Source organism: Lissotriton helveticus, chromosome 9 (assembly GCF_964261635.1).
Source record: "Lissotriton helveticus chromosome 9, aLisHel1.1, whole genome shotgun sequence".
NCBI lineage: Eukaryota > Metazoa > Chordata > Amphibia > Caudata > Salamandridae > Lissotriton > Lissotriton helveticus.
In genome coordinates this window covers 279997581-280023259 of record NC_136070.1, presented here as the reverse complement: position 1 = coordinate 280023259, position 25679 = coordinate 279997581, and the positions used below count along the sequence as shown (strand labels likewise).

The following is a 25679-nucleotide window of genomic DNA, read 5'->3' as shown; positions in this document are numbered from 1 at the left end:
CCTGTATTTTTATTGACAGAGGCTCTCATCAAGAAAACACCCATGTGAAACCTGACATGGGGAATCTGTGGCAGAATAGGGATTCTACCTATGCGGTTATGACACACGTTTTAGATGCACATATTTTGCCAGATAAAACCTGGTGAAATATGTGTAATAAAAATACTGCATCTTGGAATGGGCAAAAACATGAGGTATTGCATTAGCCCCCATACACAGGTCCAGAATTCAGAATGATGATGCAAAACTGCAGGAATCAGTTTTTACTACAGTAGTATTACTGCAACAAATAACAAGAAGCATTACATCAGGCCCATTGCCCCTTTTGTTCTGCTTTGATCAAACAACCTCTTCATGGTGTCTCAAGGGGTTGGCACCTACGGACATTCAAAAACCCTTTGTGTTCACCCACTGAGAAAGTATCCCCTCAAGGCATACCCTTATTGGAACCCCTCCACACACCGGCTTCCTTTCTCATGCATGATTTTGGAAAGAACGGAGCCATCCAGGACACAAATCTCATTGCTTCCAACAAGCATCAGGATGGGTCTCTTACTAACATTTCTTCAACCAATGCGTCTTGGCTAAAAGATTGTTAACTCCCTTTTCATTTCTCTTATCTCTTTACCTTCTTCTCCAATCCCCATTTTTTAGGACTGGGTTGACTGTATTTCTGTCAAACATATATGATTACTATATGCATAAAGTGTGCGTTGGGTCTGCCCTTTCCAGCCACTGGCTCTCTTCTCACAGCCACTTTCAGACAATGGCTTGAAACCTCCTCTTTCATTTCAGGAGAGTATTCATCTTTCAATGTATGCTATTGGCTGTTTGACTGTATCCTTCTGCATCCACTTGAGTCCTTGCATTGAACTGCAGGAGGGACTACTTTACAACTACAGAATTACCTCTCCTCTCATGCTGCTGCACTATTGTATGCCGTGCTCCAATGTCCTAATGCCGCATGCATTAGCATATCAAACGCAGACTATTACTTATTTTCTTTATACTTGTCTTTGACCATGTACAGCCCTCTGCTGCCTTTTAGCTACGTTCACGTTATAGAAATACCATATACATACATACATACAAACATGTAACCATGCATGTTGATGCCTTGAATTTTATTCTGCCTTCTTGAGTATAGTGGGTGTTTGGTCTTTGTTTCATACTGAGGTCTTACAATTATGAAAATGTATTAGGGCCAAATGTATCAAAGGGTTTTACCCATTCTGTGTCTATGGGAAAATGTGTTGGTACATATGGCCCTATCTCCTTGTAAATGCAAAGATTTTTTCTTAAACTATGTTCAGCTATAGAAAGATAGAACCAACACTGAAAAATCCAACAGGTCTACAGTTGGCTGCCAGCTGTTGGGCTTTGTAAATGTCTGTTTTGGTTTGCTACTGTTTTTGTACAACTTTACTATAGGAGGACCTGCTGGGCTCTTGCCTATATGTAAGGGAACTCCTTTGAATGTGGATGTGCACCTTATGAAGGGGCAGGACGCCTTCACTCATGGTGAAGTAAGCCAGTTGTTAAAGTGAACTGACCCATTATCACATGCTGGGTGCTGCTGTAGTCAGCAAAATAAAAATCTGAATAACACAACTACTGACTCATAAATAAAGAATCTTGACTCAAAGTCCCTGTAATTATATTACATACATCTATATAATTTTGGAAAAATCAAAAGGTCTTGGCGAACGCTAGACCTTAAAACTGAGAAACATTTACCGAGGTTGATTTATAAACTAGATGCAAGTCTCATGTCTCTAGCAAATGCCACAACTAAAAAGATTTACAAGAATTAAATGGGACAGGAGAAGTACATTTCATATAGAAAGTGTACTAAGCATAGGTACAGCCACCCTAAACAGTTGCAGCCTTGGTAAAGAGTGATCAGCCTTCTGAGTCCCTTTAAATGGAGGAGAAAATCTCAGACTCAGCCGCTTGAGAGATAAGTGGCAGCTGATCGGATTCAGCCTGATGAGTCACCCTCACTGATGGCTCTAATTTAATTAGCCTCAAAAGTAGGAAATCCTATTAATGTAGGAGTGGCTGACAGAATTGGTTTATAAATTAACCTGCCAACTCGTTACGCGCTGCTGCGTTGGGTTCAAAGTGCAGCGCGCTGGTGGCGTGGTTCAATGGCGGCTCTTCGGCTCCGCTGTCGGGCTGCAAGCTGGCAGCACTGCGGCTCAGCAGTAGGGCTGTGTCTTGTGTTCAGTGCTTCAGTGCTGTAGTGGCTGCTTGATAGGGCTTGTGGCTCTGTGACTCAATAGTAGAGCTGTGTGCTTGTGCTACTATCACCCGTGGGCCTGAGACTCTAAGACTGAGCAGTAGAGCTGCGTTGCAGTGGGTGTGACTCTTTAGTAACACTGTTTGTGGTCATGTAGCTCAATAGTAGACCTGTTTACTTAATGTTCTGTGAGTCATTTGTAGACTTGTGCTTGGAACTCTGTTAATCGTTGACAAAATGGTGTGCTTGAGGATTGATCCCCAGTAGTAGGAATGTCCTCTGTTGTTGCTCTGTAACTTAGTAGAAGAGCTGCATGCTTGTGACACTTGGTAGCAGAGCTGTGTCGTTGTGGCCGTACCATGCAAGAGTAGATCTGTGGGCTTGTGGCTGTGACCCTAAATAGCAAAGCTGTGTACATGTCACTCCCTGTCTCAGTAGTAGAGCTGCATGTTTGATAATCTATGTGGTATTTGTAGAACTGTGTGCTTGAGACTCTGACTCAGTGGTAGTGCTGTGTTCTTTTGACACTATAGCCAGGTAGTAAAATCATATCCTTGTTGCTAATAACAATATGGCTAAATAGTAGAGCTTTGAGCTTGTGGCTTTGTGACCAATTAAAAGAGCTGTTGCTTTGCATCTATGACTGAATAACAGAGCTGTTGCTTTGGGTCTGTGGCTCGATAATATGGCTGTGTACGTGTGGTTTTGTGACCCAGTAGCAACGCTTTGCTTGTGGCTCTGTGACTCAGTGTTCGAGCTGTGTTCTTGTGGCTGTATGAATCAGTAGCAGAGCTGTGTGCTTCTGATTTAATAACAGTGCTGCGCACTTCTGGCTCTTTGACTCAGTGTTAGAACTGTGTTCTTGTGGCTCTGTCACTCAATGTTAGAGCTGTGTTCTTGTGGCTCTGTCACTCAATGTTAGAGCTGTGTTCTTGTGACTCTGTGACTCAATGTTAGAGCTGTGATCTTGTGGCTCTTTGACTCAATGTTAGAGCTGTGTTCTTGTGGCTCTGTGACTCAGTATCAGAGCTGTGTGCTTCTGATTTAATAACAGTGCTGCGCACTTCTGGCTCTTTGTCTCAATGATAGAACTGTGTTCTTGTGGCTCTGTGACTCAATGTTAGAGCTGTGTTCTTGTGACTCTGTGACTCTGTGACTCAATGTTAGAGCTGTATTCTTGTGGCTCTGTGACTCAGTATCAGAGCTGTGTGCTTCTGGTTTAATAACAGTGCTGTTGCGCTTCTGGCTCTGTGACTCAATGTTAGAGCTGTGTTCTTGTGGCTCTGTGACTCAATAATGTAAAATTGATACTTGTATAGCGCATTACTCGCCCACAAGGGTCTCAAGGCGCTTGTACTCAATGTTAGAGCTGTGTTCTTCTGGCTCTTTGACTCAATGTTAGAACTGTGTTCTTGTGGCTCTCTCAATGTTAGAGCTCTGTTCTTGTGACTCTGTGACTCAATGTTAGAGCTGTGTTCTTGTTGCTCTGTGACTCAGGAGCAGAGCTGTGTACTTGTGTCTCTGTGACTCAGTAGCAGAGCTGTGTTTTTGCGGCACTGAGACTCAATAGCAGATCAGTTTGCGTATGGCTCTGTGACACCATAGCAGATCTCTGTGCTTATGGCTCTGTGACTCAGTAGCAGATATGTGTGTTTTTTTTGCTCTGTGACTCAATAGCAGAGCTGTGTACTTGTGTCTCTGTGACTCAATAGCAGATCTGTGTTGTTATGGCTCTGTGAATCAATAGCAGATCTGTGTTGTTATGGCTCTGTGACTCAATGTTAGAGCTGTTTTCTTGTGACTCTGTGACTCAATGTTAGAGTTGTTTTTGTGTGGCTCTGTGACTCAGTAGCAGAGCTGTGTGCTTCTGGTTTAATAACAGTGCTGTGCGCTTGTGGCTCTGTGACTCAATGTTAGAGCTGTGTTCTTGTGGCTCTGTGACTCAATGTTAGAGCTGTGTTCTTGTGGCTCTGAGAATCAATGTTAGAACTGTGTTCTTGTGGCTCTGTGACTCGATGTTAGAGCTGTGTTCTTGTGGCTCTGTGACTCAGTAGCAGAGCTGTGTGCTTCTGGTTTAATAACAGTGCTGTGCGCTTGTGGCTCTGTGACAATGTTAGAGCTGTGCTCTTGTGGCTCCGTGACTCAATGTTAGAGCTGTGTTCTTGTGGCTCTGAGACTCAATGTTAGAGCTGTGATCTTGAGGCTCTGTGACTCAATGTTAGAGTTGTGTTCTTGTGGCTCTTTGACTCAATGTTAGAGCTTTGTTCTTGAGGCTCTGTGGCTCAGTAGCAGCTTATGGTATAATAACAGTGCTGTGCGCTTGTGGCTCTGTGACTCAATGTTAGAGCTGTGTTCTTGTGACTCTGTGACTCAATGTTAGAGCTGTGTTCTTGTGGCTCTTTGACTCAATGTTAGAGCTTTGTTCTTGAGGCTCTGTGACTCAGTAGCAGAGCTGTGTGCTTCTGGTTTAATAACAGTGCTGTGCGCTTGTGGCTCTGTGACTCAATGTTAGAGCTGTGATCTTGTGGCTCTGTGACTCAATGTTAGAGTTGTGTTCTTGTGGCTCTTTGACTCAATGTTAGAGCTTTGTTCTTGAGGCTCTGTGACTCAGTAGCAGAGCTGTGTTTTTGCGGCACTGAGACTCAATAGCAGATCAGTTTGCTTATGGCTCTGTGACACCATAGCAGATCTCTGTGCTTATGGCTCTGTGACTCAGTAGCAGATATGTGTGTTTTTTGGCGCTGTGACTCAATAGCAGAGCTGTGTACTTGTGTCTCTGTGTCTCAATTGCAGATATGTGTGTTTTTGGCCATGTGACTCAATAGCAGAGCTGTATACTTGTGTCTCTGTGACTCAATAGCAGATCTGTGTTGTTATGGCTGTGTGACTCAATAGCAGATCCGTGTTGTTATGGCTGTGTGACTCAATAGCAGATCCGTGTTGTTATGGCTCTGTGACTCAATAGCAGGTCTGTGTACTTGTGTCTCTGTGACTCAATAGCGGATCTGTGTTATGGCTCTGTGACTCAATAGCAGATCTGTGTTGGTATGGCTCTGTGACTCAATAGCAGATCTGTATTGTTATGGCTCTGTGACTCAATAGCAGATCTGTGTTGTTATGGCTGTGTGACTCAATAGCAGATCTGTGTTGTTAAGGCTCTGTGACTCAATAGCAGATCTGTGTACTTGCGTCTCTGTGACTCAATAGCAGATCTGTGTTGTTATGGCTCTGTGACTCAATAGCAGATCTGTGTTGTTATGACTCTGTGACTCAATAGCAGATCTGTGTTGTTATGGCTCTGTGACTCAATAGCAGATCTGTGTTGTTATGACTCTGTGACTCAATATGAGACCTGTGTTGTTATGGCTCTGTGACTCAATAGCAGATCTGTGTTGTTATGGATGTGTGACTCAATAGCAGATCTGTGTTGTTATGGCTCTGTGACTCAATAGCAGATCTGTGTACTTGTGTCTCTGTGACTCAAAAGCAGATCTGTGTTGTTATGGTTCTGTGACTCAATAGCAGATATGTGTACTTGTGTCTCTGTGACTCAATAGCAGATCTGTGTTGTTATGGCTGTGTGACTCAATAGCAGATCTGTGTTGTTATGGCTGTGTGACTCAATAGCAGATATGTGTTGTTATGGCTGTGTGACTCAATAGCAGATCTGTGTACTTGTGTCTCTGTGACTCAATAGCAGATCTGTGTTGTTATGGCTCTGTGACTCAATAGCAGATCTGTGTTGTTATGACTCTGTGACTCAATAGCAGATCTGTGTTGTTATGGCTCTGTGACTCAATAGCAGATCTGTGTTGTTATGACTCTGTGACTCAATAGCAGATCTGTGTGGTTATGGATGTGTGACTCAATAGCAGATCTGTGTTGTTATGGCTCTGTGACTCAATAGCAGATCTGTGTACTTGTGTCTCTGTGACTCAATAGCAGATCTGTGTTGTTATGGCTGTGTGACTCAATAGCAGATCTGTGTTGGTATGGCTCTGTGACTCCATAGCAGATCTGTGTTGTGATGGCTGTGTGACTCAATAGCAGATCTGTGTTGTTATGGCTGTGTGACTCAATAGCAGATCTGTGTACTTGTGTCTCTGTGACTCAATAGCAGATCTGTGTTGTTATGGTTCTGTGACTCAATAGCATATCTGTGTTGTTATGGCTGTGTGACTCAATAGCAGATCTGTGTTGTTATGGCTCTGTGACTCAATAGCAGATCTGTGTACTTGTGGCTCTGTGACTCAATAGCAGATCTGTGTTGTTATGGCTCTGTGACTCGATAGTAGATCTGTGTTGTTATGGCTGTGTGACTCAATAGCAGATCTGTGTTGTTATGGCTCTGTGGCTCAATAGCAGATCTGTGTACTTGTGTCTCTGTGACTCAATAGCAGATCTGTGTTGTTATGGCTCTGTGACTCAATAGCAGATCTGTGTTGTTATGGCTCTTTGACTCAATAGTAGATCTGTGTTGTTATGGCTCTGTGACTCAATAGCAGATCTGTGTTGTTAAGGCTCTGTGACTCAATAGCAGATCTGTGTACTTGCGTCTCTGTGACTCAATAGCAGATCTGTGTTGTTATGGCTCTGTGACTCAATAGCAGATCTGTGTTGTTATGACTCTGTGACTCAATATCAGATCTGTGTTGTTATGGCTCTGTGACTCAATAGCAGATCTGTGTTGTTATGACTCTGTGACTCAATAGGAGACCTGTGTTGTTATGGCTCTGTGACTCAATAGCAGATCTGTGTTGTTATGGATGTGTGACTCAATAGCAGATCTGTGTTGTTATGGCTCTGTGACTCAATAGCAGATCTGTGTACTTGTGTCTCTGTGACTCAAAAGCAGATCTGTGTTGTTATGGTTCTGTGACTCAATAGCAGATATGTGTACTTGTGTCTCTGTGACTCAATAGCAGATCTGTGTTGTTATGGCTGTGTGACTCAATAGCGGATCTGTGTTGTTATGGCTGTGTGACTCAATAGCAGATCTGTGTTGTTATGGCTGTGTGACTCAATAGCAGATCTGTGTACTTGTGTCTCTGTGACTCAATAGCAGATCTGTGTTGTTATGGCTCTGTGACTTAATAGCAGATCTGTGTTGTTATGACTCTGTGACTCAATAGCAGATCTGTGTTGTTATGGCTCTGTGACTCAATATCAGGTCTGTGTTGTTATGACTCTGTGACTCAATAGCAGATCTGTGTGGTTATGGATGTGTGACTCAATAGCAGATCTGTGTTGTTATGGCTCTGTGACTCAATAGCAGATCTGTGTACTTGTGTCTCTGTGACTCAATAGCAGATCTGTGTTGTTATGGCTGTGTGACTCAATAGCAGATCTGTGTTGGTATGGCTCTGTGACTCCATAGCAGATCTGTGTTGTGATGGCTGTGTGACTCAATAGCAGATCTGTGTTGTTATGGCTGTGTGACTCAATAGCAGATCTGTGTACTTGTGTCTCTGTGACTCAATAGCAGATCTGTGTTGTTATGGTTCTGTGACTCAATAGCATATCTGTGTTGTTATGGCTGTGTGACTCAATAGCAGATCTGTGTTGTTATGGCTCTGTGACTCAATAGCAGATCTGTGTACTTGTGGCTCTGTGACTCAATAGCAGATCTGTGTTATGGCTCTGTGACTCGATAGTAGATCTGTGTTGTTATGGCTGTGTGACTCAATAGCAGATCTGTGTTGTTATGGCTCTGTGACTCAATAGCAGATCTGTGTACTTGTGTCTCTGTGACTCAATAGCAGATCTGTGTTGTTATGGCTCTGTGACTCAATAGCAGATCTGTGTTGTTATGGCTCTTTGACTCAATAGTAGATCTGTGTTGTTATGGCTGTGTGACTCAATAGCAGATCTGTGTTGTTATGGCTCTGTGACTCAATAGCAGATCTGTGTACTTGTGTCTCTGTGACTCAATAGCAGATCTGTGTTGTTATGGCTCTGTGACTCAATAGCAGATCTGTGTTGTTATGGCTCTGTGATTCAATAGCAGATCTGTGTACTTGTGTCTCTGTGACTCAATAGCAGATCTGTGTTGTTATGGCTCTGTGACTCAATAGCAGATATGTGTGTTTGTGGCTCTGTGACTCAATAGCAGATCTGTGTACTTGTGTCTCTGTGACTCAATAGCAGATCTGTGTTCTTATGGCTCTGTGACTCAATGGCAGATCTGTGTACTTGTGTCTCTGTGACTCAATAGCAGATCTGTGTTGTTATGGCTCTGTGACTCAATAGCAGATCTGTGTACTTGTGTCTCTGTGCCTCAATAGCAGATATGTGTGTTAGTGGCTCTGTGACTCATAAGCAGATCTGTGTACTTGTGTCTCTGTGACTCAATAGCAGATCTGTGTTGTTATGGCTCTGTGACTCAATAGCAGATCTGTGTACTTATGGCTCTGTGACTCAGTAGCAGATATGTGTGTTTTTTTTTTGCTCTGTGACTCAATAGCAGAGCTGTGTACTTGTGTCTCTGTGTCTCAATAGCAGATATGTGTGTTTTTGGCTATGTAACTCAATAGCAGAGCTGTGTACTTGTGTCTCTGTGACTCAATAGCAGATCTGTGTTGTTATGGCTCTGTGACTCAATAGCAGATCTGTGTTGTTATGGCTCTGTGACTCAATGTTAGAGCTGTGTTCTTGTGGCTCTGTGACTCAGTAGCAGAGCTGTGTGCTTCTGGTTTAATAACAGTGCTGTGTGCTTGTGGTTCTGTGACTCAATGTTAGAGCTGTGTTCTTGTGGCTCTGTGACTCAATGTTGGAGCTGTGTTCTTGTGGCTCTGTGACTCAGTAGCAGAGCTGTGTGCTTCTGGTTTAATAACAGTGCTGTGCGCTTGTGGCTCTGTGACTCAATGTTAGAGCTGTGTTTTTGTGGCTCTGTGACTCAATGTTAGAGCTGTGTTCTTGTGGCTCTGTGACTCAATGTTAGAGTTGTGATCTTGTGGCTCTGTGACTCAATGTTAGAGTTGTGTTCTTGTGGCTCTTTGACTCAATGTTAGAGCTTTGTTCTTGAGGCTCTGTGACTCAGTAGCACAGCTGTGTGCTACTGGTTTAATAACAGTGCTGTGCGCTTGTGGCTCTGTGACTCAATGTTAGAGCTGTGTTCTTGTGGCTCTGTGACTCAATGTTAGAGCTGTGTTCTTGTGGCTCTTTGACTCAATGTCAGAGCTTTGTTCTTGAGGCTCTGTGGCTCAGTAGCAGAGCTGTGTGCTTCTGGTTTAATAACAGTGCTCTGTGCTTGTGGCTCTGTGACTCAATGTTAGAGCTGTGATCTTGTGGCTCTGTGACTCAATGTTAGAGTTGTGTTCTTGTGGCTCTTTGACTCAATGTTAGAGCTTTGTTCTCGAGGCTCTGTGACTCAGTAGCAGAGCTGTGTTTTTGTGGCACTGAGACTCAATAGCAGATCAAGTTTGCTTATGGCTCTGTGACACCATAGCAGATCTCTGTGCTTATGGCTCTGCGACTCAGTAGCAGATATGTGTGTTTTTTGGCTCTGTGACTCAATAGCAGAGCTGTGTACTTGTGTCTCTGTGTCTCAATAGCAGATATGTGTGTTTTTGGCTATGTGACTCAATAGCAGAGCTCTATACTTGTGTCTCTGTGACTCAATAGCAGATCTGTGTTGTTATCGCTCTGTGACTCAATAGCAGATCTGTGTACTTGTGTCTCTGTGACTCAATAGCAGATCTGTGTTGTTATGGCTCTGTGACTCAATAGCAGATCCGTGTTGTTATGACTCTGTGACTCAATAGCAGATCTGTGTTGTTATGGCTGTGTGACTCAATAGCAGATCTGTGTTGTTATGGCTCTGTGACTCAATGTTAGGGCTGTGTTCTTGTGGCTACGTGACTCAGTAGCAGAGCTGTGTGCTTCTGGTTTAATAACAGTGCTGTGCGCTTGCGGCTCTGTGACTCAATGTTAGAGCTGTGTTCTTGTGGCTCTGTGACTCAATGTTATAGCTGTGTTCTTGTGGCTCTGTGAATCAATGTTAGAACTGTGTTCTTGTGGCTCTGTGACTCGTTGTTAGAGCTGTGTTCTTGTGGCTCTGTAACTCAGTAGCAGAGCTGTGTGCTTCTGGTTTAATAACAGTGCTGTGCGCTTGTGGCTCTGTGACTCAATGTTAGAGCTGTGTTCTTGTGGCTCTGTGACTCAATGTTAGAGCTGTGTTCTTGTGGCTCTGTGACTCAATGTTAGAATTGTGATCTTGTGGCTCTGTGACTCAATGTTAGAGTTGTGTTCTTGTGGCTCTTTGACTCAATGTTAGAGCTTTGTTCTTGAGGCTCTGTGACTCAGTAGCACAGCTGTGTGCTACTGGTTTAATAACAGGCTGTGCGCTTGTGGCTCTGTGACTCAATGTTAGAGCTGTGTTCTTGTGGCTCTTTGACTCAATGTTAGAGCTGTGTTCTTGTGGCTCTTTGACTCAATGTCAGAGCTTTGTTCTTGAGGCTCCGTGACTCAGTAGCAGAGCTGTGTGCTTCTGGTTTAATAACAGTGCTGTGCGCTTGTGGCTCTGTGACTCAATGTTAGAGCTGTGATCTTGTGGCTCTGTGAATCAATGTTAGAGTTGTGTTCTTGTGGCTCTTTGACTCAATGTTAGTGCTTTGTTCTTGAGGCTCTGTGGCTCAGTAGCAGAGCTGTGTGCTTCTGGTTTAATAACAGTGCTGTGTGCTTGTGGCTCTGTGACTCAATGTTAGAGCTGTGATCTTGTGGCTCTGTGACTCAATGTTAGAGTTGTGTTCTTGTGGCTCTTTGACTCAATGTTAGAGCTTTGTTCTTGAGGCTCTGTGACTCAGTAGCAGAGCTGTGTGCTTCTGATTTAATAACAGTGCTGTGCGCTTGTGGCTCTGTGACTCAATGTTAGAGTTGTGTTCTTGTGGCTCTTTGACTCAATGTTAGAGCTTTGTTCTTGAGGCTCTGTGACTCAGTAGCAGAGCTGTGTTTTTGCGGCACTGAGACTCAATAGCAGATCAAGTTTGCTTATGGCTCTGTGACACCATAGCAGATCTCTGTTCTTATGGCTCTGTGACTCAGTAGTAGATATGTGTGTTTTTGGCTATGTGACTCAATAGCAGAGCTGTATACTTATGTCTCTGTGACTCAATAGCAGATCTGTGTTGTTATGGCTGTGTGACTCAATAGCAGATCTGTGTTGTTATGGCTGTGTGACTCAATAGCAGATCTGTGTTGTTATGGCTCTGTGACTCAATAGCAGATCTGTGTACTTGTGTCTCTGTGACTCAATAGCAGATCTGTGTTGTTATGGCTCTGTGACTCAATAGCAGATCTGTGTCGTTATGACTCTATGACTCAATAGCAGATCTGTGTTGTTATGGCTGTGTGACTCAATAGCAGATCTGTGTTATTATGGCTGTGTGACTCAATAGCAGATCTGTGTTGTTATGGCTCTGTGACTCAATAGCAGATCTGTGTACTTGTGTCTCTGTGACTCAATAGCAGATCTGTGTTGTTATGGCTCTGTGACTCAATAGCAGATCTGTGTTGTTATGGCTCTGTGATTCAATAGCAGATCTGTGTACTTGTGTCTCTGTGACTCAATAGCAGATCTGTGTTGTTATGGCTCTGTGACTCAATAGCAGATATGTGTGTTTGTGGCTCTGTGACTCAATAGCAGATCTGTGTACTTGTGTCTCTGTGACTCAATAGCAGATCTGTGTTCTTATGGCTCTGTGACTCAATGGCAGATCTGTGTACTTGTGTCTCTGTGACTCAATAGCAGATCTGTGTTGTTATGGCTCTGTGACTCAATAGCAGATCTGTGTGCTTGTGTCTCTGTGACTCAATAGCAGATATGTGTGTTTGTGGCTCTGTGACTCATAAGCAGATCTGTGTACTTGTGTCTCTGTGGCTCAATAGCAGATCTGTGTTCTTATGGCTCTGTGACTCAATGGCAGATCTGTGTACTTGTGTCTCTGTGACTCAATAGCAGATCTGTGTTGTTATGGCTCTGTGACTCAATAGCAGATCTGTGTACTTGTGTCTCTGTGACTCAATAGCAGACATGTGTGTTTGTGGCTCTGTGACTCATAAGCAGATCTGTGTACTTGTGTCTCTGTGACTCAATAGCAGATATGTGTGTTTGTGGCTCTGTGACTCAATAGCAGATCTGTGTACTTGTGTCTCTTTGACTCAATAGCAGATATGTGTGTTTGTGGCTCTGTGACTCATAAGCAGATCTGTGTACTTGTGTCTCTGTGACTCAATAGCAGATCTGTGTACTTGTGTCTCTGTGACTCAATAGCAGATCTGTGTACTTGTGTCTCTGTGACTCAATAGCAGATATGTGTGTTTGTGGCTCTGTGACAATAGCAGATCTGTGTACTTGTGTCTCTGTGACTCAATGGCAGATCTGTGTTCTTATGGCTCTGTGACTCAACAGCAGATCTTATGGTTAGGGTTCTATGACTCAGTAGTAGAGCTTTGCGATTCTTGCTCTGTGAGTCGATAGTAGAATGGTGTGCTGCTCCCTTTATGACTCTGGTAGAGTGAATGCTAGAAACTTGATCATAGAACTTTGTGGTTATAACCCTATAACTCGATCCCTGCTTACCACCCTGTGACTTAGACGAACTGTGCGTGAGGCTCTGCAGCTTCATCGCAGTGTGAGAGCTATGTGTTTGTGACTATGTGAATCAGTAGGAGTGCTGTGTGCCTGAGGCTCTGTGACTCAGTAGAAGAGCCATGTGTTTGTGGCCGAGTGATGCAATCATAGCGGTGTGTGAGTGAGGCGCTAAGACTCTTCAGTAGAGTTGTGTGCCTACAACTCTGTGTCAGAGCAGCATGTGTGTGGATATGTAATGCAGTAATAGAGATGGGTGAGTGAAGCGCTAAGACTCTACAGTAGAGCTTTGTGCCTACAACTCTCTGTCAGAGCAGCATGTGTGTGGATATGTAATGCAGTAATAGAGATGGGTGAGTGAAGCGCTAAGACTCTACAGTAGAGCTTTGTGCCTACAACTCTCTGGCAGAGCTGCATGTGTGTGGATATGTAATGCAGCAATAGAGATGTGTGAGGGAGGCGCTAAAACTCTACAGTAGAGATGCGTGCCTACAACTCTGTGGCAGAGCTGCATGTGTGTGGCCATGTAATGCCATAATAGCGGTAGGTGAGTAAGGCGCTAAGACTGTAGTAGTGGTATGCGCTTGAGGCCCTACACCTCTGTGACAGTGCTGCGTGTTTGTGGCATGTAATTCAGAAGTAGAGCTGAGTGATGAGTGATGGAGGTTCTGTGACTCAGTTGCAGGGCTGTAAGGTTGTGGTCCTGTGATTTAGTGGTTTAGTGAATAGCTGAGAATTGATAACATAACTCTGAGGTTGTAGCCCTGTGACAAGATAACAGAGTAGTGTGCTTGATGGCCTGTGAATCGATAGTCGAGCTGGAGATCTGTGCCCCTGTAACACAAAAGTAGGACTGTGTATTTGTGGTTAGGTGGGTCGCTACTAGAGCTGTGTGCTTGTGACCCTCTGCTTCGGTGTGTGCCTGCGACTGCCTCCGTATTTGAGCTGTGTCATTCAAACTCTGTGACTGGATGGTAGCTCAGTGTGTTGAGACACCGTTTCCTGTGACTCGCTGTAGATTCACTGTTGTGACACTGTGAATTCAATGTCCAGCAGTGAGTTTGTGAAGGTTTGATTCGACTGTAGAACTATATGCTAGCGACCAACTGTGGCGTGTGTACTTGAGCCTCTGTGAATCAAGGGTAGGTTTGTGTGTTTCTGGGACTGTGACTTGGTGACACTGCTGGTTGTGCTTGGTCCTAGGTGACTGAATGGTATGGCCGCTGTAGCATCGTGCTACAAGTACTACACAGACACAGCCTCATTAACTGTATAGAGCTTTATTCTATGCTTACAGCTTCTTCCCTGTCCCTACTCTATCTGCCCTCATCCTGTCCCTGCTCCGCCTCTTCCTTTCCCTGACCACCTAACTCCTCCCACCCAGCTACTAGACTGCTAACATATAACAGCCGCATGCATGTGGCTCATTGAGTTGTTGTATACCTGTGGCTAGTGGTGTTGAAACTCATTGGTAGTGCTGTGTGGTTGTATTGTTGTTACATTTAATGTCTATGGTAGTGCCACGATAATTCACTGATAGAGCAGTGTATGTAAACCAGCATACCTCGCATCCAAACTCACAAAGACAGGCCAAACAAGAAATCTAAGAAGCTCCAACACACTAAACCTCATCCCCCCAAAACACATAAACAAAAAGCCCTCTCCTGTTCCTTCTCAGGCAATGCCCCCAAATCTGGAACTCTCTTCCAGTACATATCAGAACTAACCGTTCCTTCATGAGCTTCAAAAGACAACTGAAAGAATTCTTGCTCATTCAACACCTCAACCATCCAGGAAAAAACATCCAACTCACTGTGGAACTACCAACTCTATCTTGTTTTCAGCCAAGGATTTTACAGTGACTTGACTCTCATCACTTTATGTATATTGTATTATTACTGACTGATAATCACCACGACAATATTGTAAAGCGCTTTGATACCCTCGCGTTTAGCCAGTGCTATAGAAAACTCTTAAATAAAAAATAAATAAATGCGTCTGGTACAGTGACTGGATGGTAGGGCTGTGCGCTAGGTGTGATGTGATTCCCTGGGAGGGCGAAGTGCTGGTGGCAGTGGTGTGATAAAACACTAGTGGAACTGTGTGTTTGTGGTAGGGACACTGTAACTCACTGGTGCAGCTGTGCACTTGTCATTGGGTTGGTGTGACTCACTGGTGTCGCTGTGGGATGGTGGCTCTGTTACCCTAATGTAAAAAGCTTTGCACTTCTGGTGAAGTTTATGTAAAGCTCCTTGCGTCTGGAGGGAGCTGTTACTCTCTGGGAGAATGTTTGTGTTTTTTGGGGCTTGTTGCTCTATGTGTTGTATTACAGGATAAGAGAAGATGTGCCACGTCAACAACTGCCCTAGTCCACTTCCTGTGACGTCACTTCTACCCGTACATGCGCTCAAACTCCATCTTGCTCTCAGTTACGTTTCAGTTAATCGAAGGGGAATTTCAGTGCCCTCGTCCACCCCACAAATTCCCAATACGAGGTTGATAAACTCCAACTAAATTTCCCGGATGAGCCGCCAATGACAGGCCAGCAGTGACCTTTGAACTCCATGGAAGAGATCAAGTGGAAACAAAGCTCTCTCCTCGCGGCAGAAGACACAGTCCCTGCTCTGGGACTCACGGCTAAACGGGGGTCTTTATCGAACGAGCACACGGCCGTGTTATCGGATGCAAGTCGCTGTATCACCAGCCGCAGAGCTTCCCCGGTAATTCCTGTACAAATACCCTCTTCCGGCGCCCGCCTTCCCGCGAGGACGCTCCTCAGCCGATTGAAAACACCGGCGCCTCGTCCTTCGAGCGGTGTTTAATCTACGGATTAGGGCAAAGCCCACCATTTGCCTTAGAAGTGATTACGAGATCTCAGCAGTGGTTTTCCCTTTTTTTCTTCTTCTTTTTTTTACCCTTTATTGTGAATAGGATGCAGCAGAAATGGCGCTGGTTCCGGCAGCGGCGGAGAAGAGACGGGAGTGGAGGGAATCGGACATGGACGGCAATTCATCAAAATGCCAGCGTAACGGAAGTGACATCTCACACCATTTAACCTTTACTTTCACTCATTCAAACGCATTCACTCTTACACACACTCTCTCTTGCATAAGCACACCCGCACCGCAGACACACAGACAACATGCATTTAAACGCATTTTTTTACTTACCTTTGCAGCTAGATAGGATCATATTCCAGCTAATCGTACTCTAGTTTTTTATTACACTAATAGTGAATAATATGACATTATTCACTATTATTGTAACAAGAAAACTGTGTGAAAACATGGAAAGTGGAGCCCCAACCAACGTCCATAAAGACGAGCTGCCCAGTGCTCCTGGCACTGAGTTTTCCACCTCCGAGGTGGCAAAGGCAATGTGCCAGGGGTCGCAGATGCGACCTCCGAGGACACCTAAATGACGTCCATGGAACTGCAGATTCCATCCAGGTAAGTTAAGGAAAAAGACGCGCAGCCCTGAGATATATATTTGGAATATCATCGTATGTCCTTGTACTTTAAAACAGGTGTGTCAGCGTTTTTCCAGGGGAGACAGATCCAAGCCACATTTTTAGGCTACGGATGGGCCATGCAGATAATTCAATATACGTTATTATTATGTAAAATATCACATATAGAAGTCGTGAAAATCTAGCATCGATTAAGTCCACGTGCACAAATGTTCGAAACACCTGGGTCACAGCACGCTGGCAGGTGCTGTAGCTTTGATGATAAACAGAAACATTCAAATCAAAGCGTCACTCTGGCCTTCTGTGTGATCTCACAGAAGTCCCTTCAATAACTTGTGTCTCAAAATCCGGACCTTGACTCGTTGTCTGAAGCCAGCAATCTACACTCGATTAAGCTTCACTTAACATCTGCACCCAAATATTCTTAACTGGAATTACGTGACAATGGAGGAATAAGTTATGCTTCAGTGGTGGCTACTTTATTAGTAAAAAAGCAGTTACATTATGTAGCATAATATGGCACATTCTGTGGCACAAGTATTTCACGATTTGTGTTTTAAAGGACATTAAAACTGTCTCGGCATAAATGCAGCAATCAGCAACTAAAAGGTGACCAGTTAACGTTGTGTGGTGTTTTTTAATCAACTTTGGATGGGTTTGAATTAGATGCATTTTTGCTGTTGAAATCTGTAAATAATTCACAAGATGGCGGATTAAGTGGCAAGTGAACCCATAATAATAATCCACATTTGTAAAGCGCACAATCACCCGTAAGGGTCTCTAGGCGCTGGGGGCCGTCGGGAAGATTAAGTGAGCTATTGCCCAGAGTCACATGGTGCTGGGCTAACCTGCCGCCGGAGCCGGGGATCGAACCCTGATCCCCAGATTCCAGCGTCAGTCGCCCTGGCCGCGGCGCCACACCTCTCCCACAACCCATAACTAGGCAGAAAATGCAACGGCTGCAGAATTGCAGTATTCCAGTGGCTCTTGTGTACCCTAGGACAACTTTTGGCAACAGCAGCCAGAGATCCGTTTTCTGATGCTGGAATATATTAAAATAAGAATACTGTTCCAGAATGTGGCCAACCACATTTTCAACATGGAACTGGAGATGCAGTTTTGTACTCTCCTCCTTTCATCACTGCATTCCCTGATGAAAGGTAGGGGAAGACTCAGCGGCGGCTCCTCTGCTAAGGTAAGGGAGCACATCCTCACTGCATTTTGAGCAGTGGAAAAGGGAAAAATAAAATGATGAAAACACTATGTTATTATATGTTTATTTTTCCATTGTCAACGAGTTAACAGGGTCGGACTGGGCTTGGATGTCATCACAGCCAGCAGGGGAAGAGTGTTTGGGGCACTTAAGTGCGCATGACGGGTTGGACGGCCATTTTCTGCTGGCCAGTCATGTGCACTTTGCATGTTCCCCACCAGGCTGTAACATACAGCCCGTTGAGGAACATGCACAGGTTCATAGCACCGAACCACGACTCTCAGACCAATAACAATGCTACATTGTAGTGTTGTGATTGGCTTAGGGGAGCCTATGTGTGCTCTTGCTTCAAGCAGGAACAGAAGAGAAAGATGCAAGGTGGAGGTCCGGCAGAAAGGTAAGTAACTTTTTTATTTATTTTTCTTTTCTCCCCCGCCACACCTATGCTACTCGGTGGCAGCTACCACTGGGAAGACTGTTTCTCTTTAGTATGTAGGATACTGTTTGAAGTCCCCGCAAGCGATGCTCTACTCAAATGTAAACTAAATTATAAGAGTTGGCAGGTTCATTGACGTTACTTGTAATTAGAAATTGTATTTCCATAGCACTTACTAACCATGACGAGACACTGAAGTGCTTTGAGGCGAGAGGCACTCAACTGCAGATCTCAAGAATAGAGTTGAATAGATAGCAGATTAGTAATATGTGGGTTAGTAGTGGATTATCTGTAGGAAACTGGGCTTCCTAGGTAGGGTCCCATATTATGAACAATCTCTCCCTATACAAATGCTAATGTTGAGCAGGTCAAATGAAACTTGTTTTCTTTTGACAAAAAGCTAGACACTCTCTCTAGTCTCTTGTGAACTGTCTTTGTTAATTCTCACACAGCGGAGAAGTGGGAAGAGCAGGTGTCAGTTCCTTTGTGTGACAACTTGCGACGGTAAACGATTATTGCACTTGGCTCCGTGAACCCAAGAAGTCGAGATTAACAACACCTCTCCAGGTATTGTTGATGACAACCTACATTTTGACACTCACCTGACATGGCTGAGGAGATGAATAATAGCCTACTCAAGTATGAAGGCCTCATCCCACCTGGCACTGCATTGCACATGGTAATTGGTGAAAGTTGTACAGATTGACGGATGTGATAATACGCAATTAGCGTGCAAGCAAGAATCTCAATTTGAGCATAAACAGAAGTTTGTTTCTCAGTCAAACTTTGCGGGCCAGTTGGAAGGATGCTTTAAGAGAGAGCATGTCTCCACAACACTCTTCAGGACATTTCCTCCAAGATGGAGGCGTGCACGTGTCTGTCTCTTGAGAGTAAGAGGCGACTATAGGCTCAATTCAAGTTGAGCTCGTAGGAGTATGTTTGGAGAAGCAACGTAGCGTGGGTTGCCAGAGCCCAGGGCAACATTTTGAAAGTAAGTATTGTACACCCTAACCTGTGGACCGGTAGATCAGGAAATGCTGATGGCCATGGGTTAAGAGACGCAATACTTTCTTCAAATATTTTGCGCACCAAAGAATTTTGCGCCCAGGGTAATCGCTGCTGTGGAACCCCAACTCTACGCCACTTGTTTAGGGAACTGCAAAAGCCTATTTTTCTCATAAGTATCCTGCCACTTTTGAAAATTACAAATGTTTGTAATAGTATTCAAACCAAAAACGGGTATTTAGTTATTACTTCTAACCATCCATTGGAGAATTTGGAGTGCTTTCGTTGGGGTACACATAAGGATGTTTAGAAAACAGGACAGTGTACTGTGGAATATACTGATGATCCAGGTAATGTATTCAGAGGAATGAAGAATACCAGGCCGCACACCACAACAATTGTCCAAAAATGATGACAAATTCTAAAATAAGCATTGGCAAAGACAATCGGTCAGGTGATGGATGCTAGCCTTTTTACTTTGTCAACATGTGTTTTGTTTTGCCACGGTTGTTATAAAACTTTGTACGAGCTGCTAGACCCACAGAAATATAAAAAGAAAAAAAACATTTTTCGTTTTAAAAGGCACACACTGCCTTAGTCCATGGCACAGAAAGAACTCCTTTGCGTGAGGATATGCTCCATGTGAAAACTTGTAAAAGAGCAGCATGCTGTCACCCACGGTGAAGTTAGCCAATAGCAGAACTATTGCGCTATCCCAGATAAATGGACAAAGAGGGCTGGCTGAAACCTGGTATAATTGAATATATCCCACATATCATTTTACTAAAATCAAAAGGTATTGGCTAACACCAGACCTAAAAACATAATGCTGAAAGCCAACAACGGGAAAGCATACTGGATTCAGGCATCTGACTAGCCGGAGCTACCAAGAACCACCTGGGAACCCATGGCCCGCCATCTTCCTGGAAGTGGTTCCATTTCATTTTTTCTCCCTCACCTGTTACTTTATTTGGATTTTTGAGGGGATTGTGGTGTTTTACGAGTTCTTCACATACATCTGCTCATGTTCAGCAAGTGGTGGGTGATATTTTATAGGACAGTGGTGTTGTCAAAAATATACCCAGGGGGTGACAGAGGAACACTAGAGCAGAAGCCGACAGCAGTAGCAAGAACGAGGGGGAAGTACCTTTGCTCAGAGGCTTACTACCCCTAGAATCCACCCTCACCCCTTCCCCCATTGTACAGCAGCTTGCTGCATCAAGATCCCCGCAAACATCCGTCCATCTGCGCCCACAGCTGGAAATAGACCTCAAGGTAACATTGCTGCCCTCGACCATGCAGACCCCAATTGCTCTCACACTGGGGGGGGCGCTCTCTGCCACAGTGCAGTTTCTACTGATAATACATTTCTAAGATGAAATCAAACCTACTGCGATTGTTGTGTTAGAGATAAAAAATGTCAACTTTTATTTGTGCATGCTACCATTTAGCCGCTAAGGTGTTTTTTAATGATGTCATCAAAGACACTGAAATCTGCCACCCATTGGACGCTACCTGCGGATGAGAGTCACTGCAGGTCACATGGTCTGATTCAACCAGTCAAATTGCACCAATTTCCCTGCATTGTGCTTTTACTCTGGCCTGGTGTTGGTAGGTAGTGGTGGTGACGACAATGCTCTGCTGATTTTGGCCTTGATACAGAATCAGAGTCCTTAGCAGATGGATTGTATGTAAAGTTTCAGGTTTTTAGGCTTCTATGGTAGGGCCGTTGCCCCTAGAAAAGCATCACCCTGCAGCGGGTGGACTCCTTGGCCTCTCAGCCTTTGTAGCTTAGAATAGTTCTCTCTCTGTTGATTCTACACAACCGTAAGTGGGCTTTAAGAGTCGGTGAGACAGCAGCAAGCAGAGCAGTTAGTTAGTGAGACACGTACCTGTGGGGAAGTGCTCGTTGACAGGCCAGGTGTCCACCTGCAGGGTCGCGTTGCCTCCGTTCCTCGTGAATCGCACCAGGTGGTATTTCCCGTCGTTCACCGGGGTGCTCTCTTCTTTGATGGAGATGTCCACTGTCCCGATGTTGAAGAGCACCGCGATCTTTCCTTGTTCCTGCAAACAGAGAGGCGCCAGGTTATAGCTCAATCACCACACAATATGTATATTTACTTTATTTGCTGCTATCCAAATTGGTGTGAAATAAATAAATGTAAATGCCAGCATTTGTAAAGCGCACAGCTACCTCCAGAGAGGTGTCCCGGCCCTGGCTGGGGGCCCTCAGGAAGATTAAGCAAGCTATTGCCCAGAGTCACATGGTGCTGGGCTAACCTGCTGCTGGAGCCAGGGATTGAACCATGAACCCTGTGGTCTGGAGGGAGGCACCCTGGCTGATGCGCCACACCTCTTCCACAATGGAACAAAGGGACCAGTCTAGAGGCAAAATAAATGATTGTCCTGAGCAAAACCACCCAGTGCAAATCTCCCTTCCTTTGCCCAGCTGTAGTAGTGCCTAGAAGGAGAGAGTCGCGTCACCGGTTCTTGCTTTTATAATGGGAGATGGTCATTTGCCTCCTTACTCGTCAAAGTCACAAGTTTCCTTTACTTTGTATCACGGTGCCTGGTGGTTTCAGTGCTAAAAAGTGTGATTTTGTCAGGTACACAACTTTAAGAATATGCTTTGATGCCTTATACATCTTCAGGAAATGTGTTGTATTTACATGATTTTCGGTAGCAGGAACCACATCTCAAGTGTGTGGGAGCGCTGTAAATAAGATGCATTTACAAAGTAAAAACGTGATAAGTAGTCGATGCTGCACAGAAACAGCAGCAAAAGCATAAAAGTGTAAAACTGTGAAAACACACACCTACAGCAAGGCGTAAAGCATTAAACGAGTCATTTAGAGTTGTAGTAAGGAAAGTACGTAGAACACATTTATTCTGTCTTTGTTTTATAAGTTTGAAGTGGGTCAAACGATGGAATTAGAAGAAAGAATGCTGAATTCCTTTGGTTCAGTGTCACGCACGTCAAACACACAACATCCTTCCTGCCATCTATCTGGCCTGCCCACCTTCCTGCACGTGGCTCTTCCATTGCCCCGGTGCAGCACGTGCTGCATCTGTGTAACTATGGCCAGAGGTGAATCGGCAGGTCAGCAGGAGATACTTTCTACTCACGGTGAATCATAAAGCCATCGGAAGATGCGAGGACTCCGAAGAACGTCCTTTCCGTTTCTCACAATTCTTGAACTTTTTTCTCTCTTCCTCAACTTCATGTTATTTTCTTTCCCTCTTTTTCTGTCTCACCTCCTCCTGCACTTTTCGATTTCTCCCTTTCCTTTTTCTTTCTGTCATTCTCTCCCACTTTATCACCTGCCTCTGCTACACTTCTCTATCTTTTTCTACAACTGCCTCACATTTTCTGCTCTCCCATGCTTCCGTTTTCTCCCTGTGTGTTGCATTCTCCTCGGTTGACTCTCTCCTTGGCCCGCGGCATCGTTCTTTTTTTTCATCGCTATTCCTCTCTATCTCTTTTCCTTACCTGTACTCTCCCTCCTCCGGTCTTCGTAACAATGTTTCTATTTTTCAATGTCTCTCGATGACTTCCACTATTTTTGCTCCACCGTCTTTCCCCCGGAATCTGTCTGTCTTTCTTGCTCTCATTCGTTTTCACTTCCCTTCTTCCAGGGGCGGCTGGTGACATTTGAAAGTGGTGAGCGTAAACTAATTTGCATATTGCACCGCAGCGATCGAGCGCAGCGAGCGAGCCCGAACCACCTTGCATCCATCCATACATCATTCATGCATCCACCCATCCATCCATCCACCCACCCTGCATCCATACATCATTCATTCATGCATCCATACATCATTCATTCATGCATCCACCCATCATGCATGCATGCATCCATACATCATTCATACATCCACCCATACATCCACCCACCCTGCATCCATACATCATTCATTCACCCACCCATCCATCCATCCATCCACCCACCCTGCATCCATACATCATTCATTCATGCATCCATACATCATTCATTCATGCATCCACCCATCATGCATGCATGCATCCATACATCATTCATACATCCACCCATACATCCACCCACCCTGCATCCATACATCATTCATTCACCCACCCATCCATCCATCCACCCATCCATCATGCATCCACCCATCATGCATGCATCCATCCATACATCATTCATGCATCCACCCATCCATCCACCCACCCACCCTGCATCCATACATCATTCATTCATGCATCCACCCATCCATCCATCATGCATCCACCCATCATGCATGCATCCATCCATACAAAATGTGCCGTTCAACCCTTTTATCACTTCACTATTAATATAAAAAATCCTGACCAATCAACTCCCACTAGGCTAACACAGAAAATGTAAACTTACCTGACCCCAGGGTCGTGCCTTCCCCGCCTCAGGACCCACCTCAGTTGAAGAAGGTGCCATTCAATAAAAGAAACAAAAGAAACAAACCTGCTCTGCGTGGCGCTCTCCCATGAAACAGAGCGTGACATATTTTAAAGCTGCTCCGACAGGGCCTATCCAGGAACATAAATAACGTCTGCTCTGTCTTAGTCGTCCCAAAAATACAGCTCTTGAAATACCGGCTTGCTTCCACTTTTGACATTGTCCATGAATACCTTTTAGGACTGCCGATTCTTTTTTAGAAACATGCTGCAAGCAGACAGCAGCCACATGATGGGCCCAAGCAGACAGCAGCCACATGATGGGCCCGAGATACTCTTCAGATCGCAAACGCTTTTTTTTTTAACACTGCACATCTACACTTGTCTTTCCAAGGACGCTCCTCGGGCTGTTTTCAAGTGCCTTTGCAGCGAGCTAAACACTCGCAGCCGACATCTGCTGTGTACCCCGTCCCATGTCAGTGAGGCCAGTGACTGCAGGTAGTAGCCCCCTCCTCCGATCAGCAACAAGGCTGGCTCTCCTGACCACGCAACGAGCAGGCACCCGAGGTCCTGTTTGCGCCCTTCAGGTCCGTTCAGCCACGAGTCCGAGTCCGACGTCACTCTCTCAGCCATACTGATGCAGTGACGTGACACTGCTCCAGCAGCGCCAGGATTGGCTGTGGAGCAGCGTAACTCCCTGCCCCATTCGGAGACCGGGGGCTGCGGCATGAGGCAACCCTCGGTTTCCCAAGGGGGAGGCTACTGCGCATGTTCGGGCTGGTCAGAAAAATGACCAGCCCGAAAGCAAACATGCGCGCCAGTTACCCGATCAGATACAGCCCAACCCCCATTTTCCCCTATTGCGGCCGGTGAAGTTTCTGATGGCGGTTTGCATTGGTTGGTGGGGCAACGCCCGAACGCCCCAATTGACGCACCGCCACTGCCTTCTTCTCTTTTTTTTCTCATTATTTCTATACTTTCTCGGCACCCCAAGCATTTCCTTTCTTTTTCGGATTCGCTACCGTCTACGTCCCTCTCTCTCTCTCTCATCACTCTTTCTCTCCCTCTTCTACTCCATCTTTCTTTCTCTTCTCTCCTTCTGCTTCCCACCCTCTATCATTCTCTCCCACTTGCACCCTCCCTGTCTGAATCTCTATGTTTCTCCCTCACTCTTCCTCCCTCCTTTACCCCCTTTGTCTCTTTCCCTCTCTTTTACCCTCTCTCTTTCTATCTTCTCTCACACTCACTCGACCCCCCTCACCAGCTCCCATTCCCTTCCCCAAAGCTTGCTGGGAAGGCAGAACCTGCTTCCGAGCCCTCCATTGATTGGAGTAACCACATCTCTGCCTCGTACAGGAATCCACAGACGCAGGGCTCTTACCACTCCAGAGCTCGAGAGACTCCCCCGCCTCCCCCTCCAACCTCACCTTTCTCCAGCCCCTCTTCCACCTGCTGGCGCGAGCTGCCCTCCTGGGACCCTGTGACCTCTGCGGCTGGCCCCTCTCGGGCTCTCCATGGCTGGATAGCTGAACCTGTCTGCTCCTTAACAAGCACGTGCGGACTGGGATCAATAGGGCGCAGGCGAGCCACCGAAAGGTGCTTTTATCTGATAATTAGCATCAACTTGGAGACAAATTGATTGTTGGCTCGGGGTAACAAGAGGGAAATGGCAGTCACGGATTCCACCGTCAGCTGTCTGTGGATCCAGGGAGAATCCCCGCGTGGCACTGCAGGGCAGATGGTTCTCTGTGGGTACTGGGCACAGAGCCACGTGCCACAGCTGCTGTCTACATGGACAAGAGAATGGTTCTCCCATGATATAATGATCATATATAAAACATACATTTTCAAAATCAACGGTCTCTTCTGTGCATGTAAATTGTGAACCAGGTGCACAGCCCAAGGGGCTCCCACTGACTTCTTGAGCACCCCAGTTCCTTTTGCATTTGCAGAACTCTAAGCTCTTGTGGTTTTCCACTCAGGGTCAAAATCACTGTTGTTTTGCTCAGCTCTCTTGTGTTTAGCTTGCAATAGGCTAAGAATTCGTTTGCAGCACAGGGACGGTGCTAAAATAGTGACAACGTCTACATGAGCCCCCTCGCGGCCATCGCACGCCAACACAACCTGAACATCATCTCCTACGCCGACGACACCCAGCTGATCCTCTCCCTGACCAACGACCCCGCCACCGCCAGAGCCAACCTGCACGAAGGGATGAGAGACGTAGCCGAATGGATGACGACCAGCCGCCTGAAACTGAACTCAGACAAGACGGAGGTCCTCATCCTGGGCTCCACGCCCTCCGCCTGGGACGACTCCTGGTGGCCCCCCGCCCT

General features: G+C 45.3%; 1 protein-coding gene across 12 annotated transcripts in view; it reads right to left on the bottom strand.

Annotated features, from left to right (window-relative positions):
* Positions 1-25679, bottom strand: part of NRXN3 (neurexin 3) — a 2205897-nt gene that overhangs the window by 186117 nt on the left and 1994101 nt on the right. For all 12 annotated transcript variants that reach the window (XM_078659992.1, XM_078659991.1, XM_078659982.1 and 9 more), the window contains one exon: positions 20846-21017. In XM_078659992.1, the coding sequence (XP_078516118.1) occupies positions 20846-21017 (172 nt within the window). The remainder of the gene's footprint in view (positions 1-20845; positions 21018-25679) is intronic.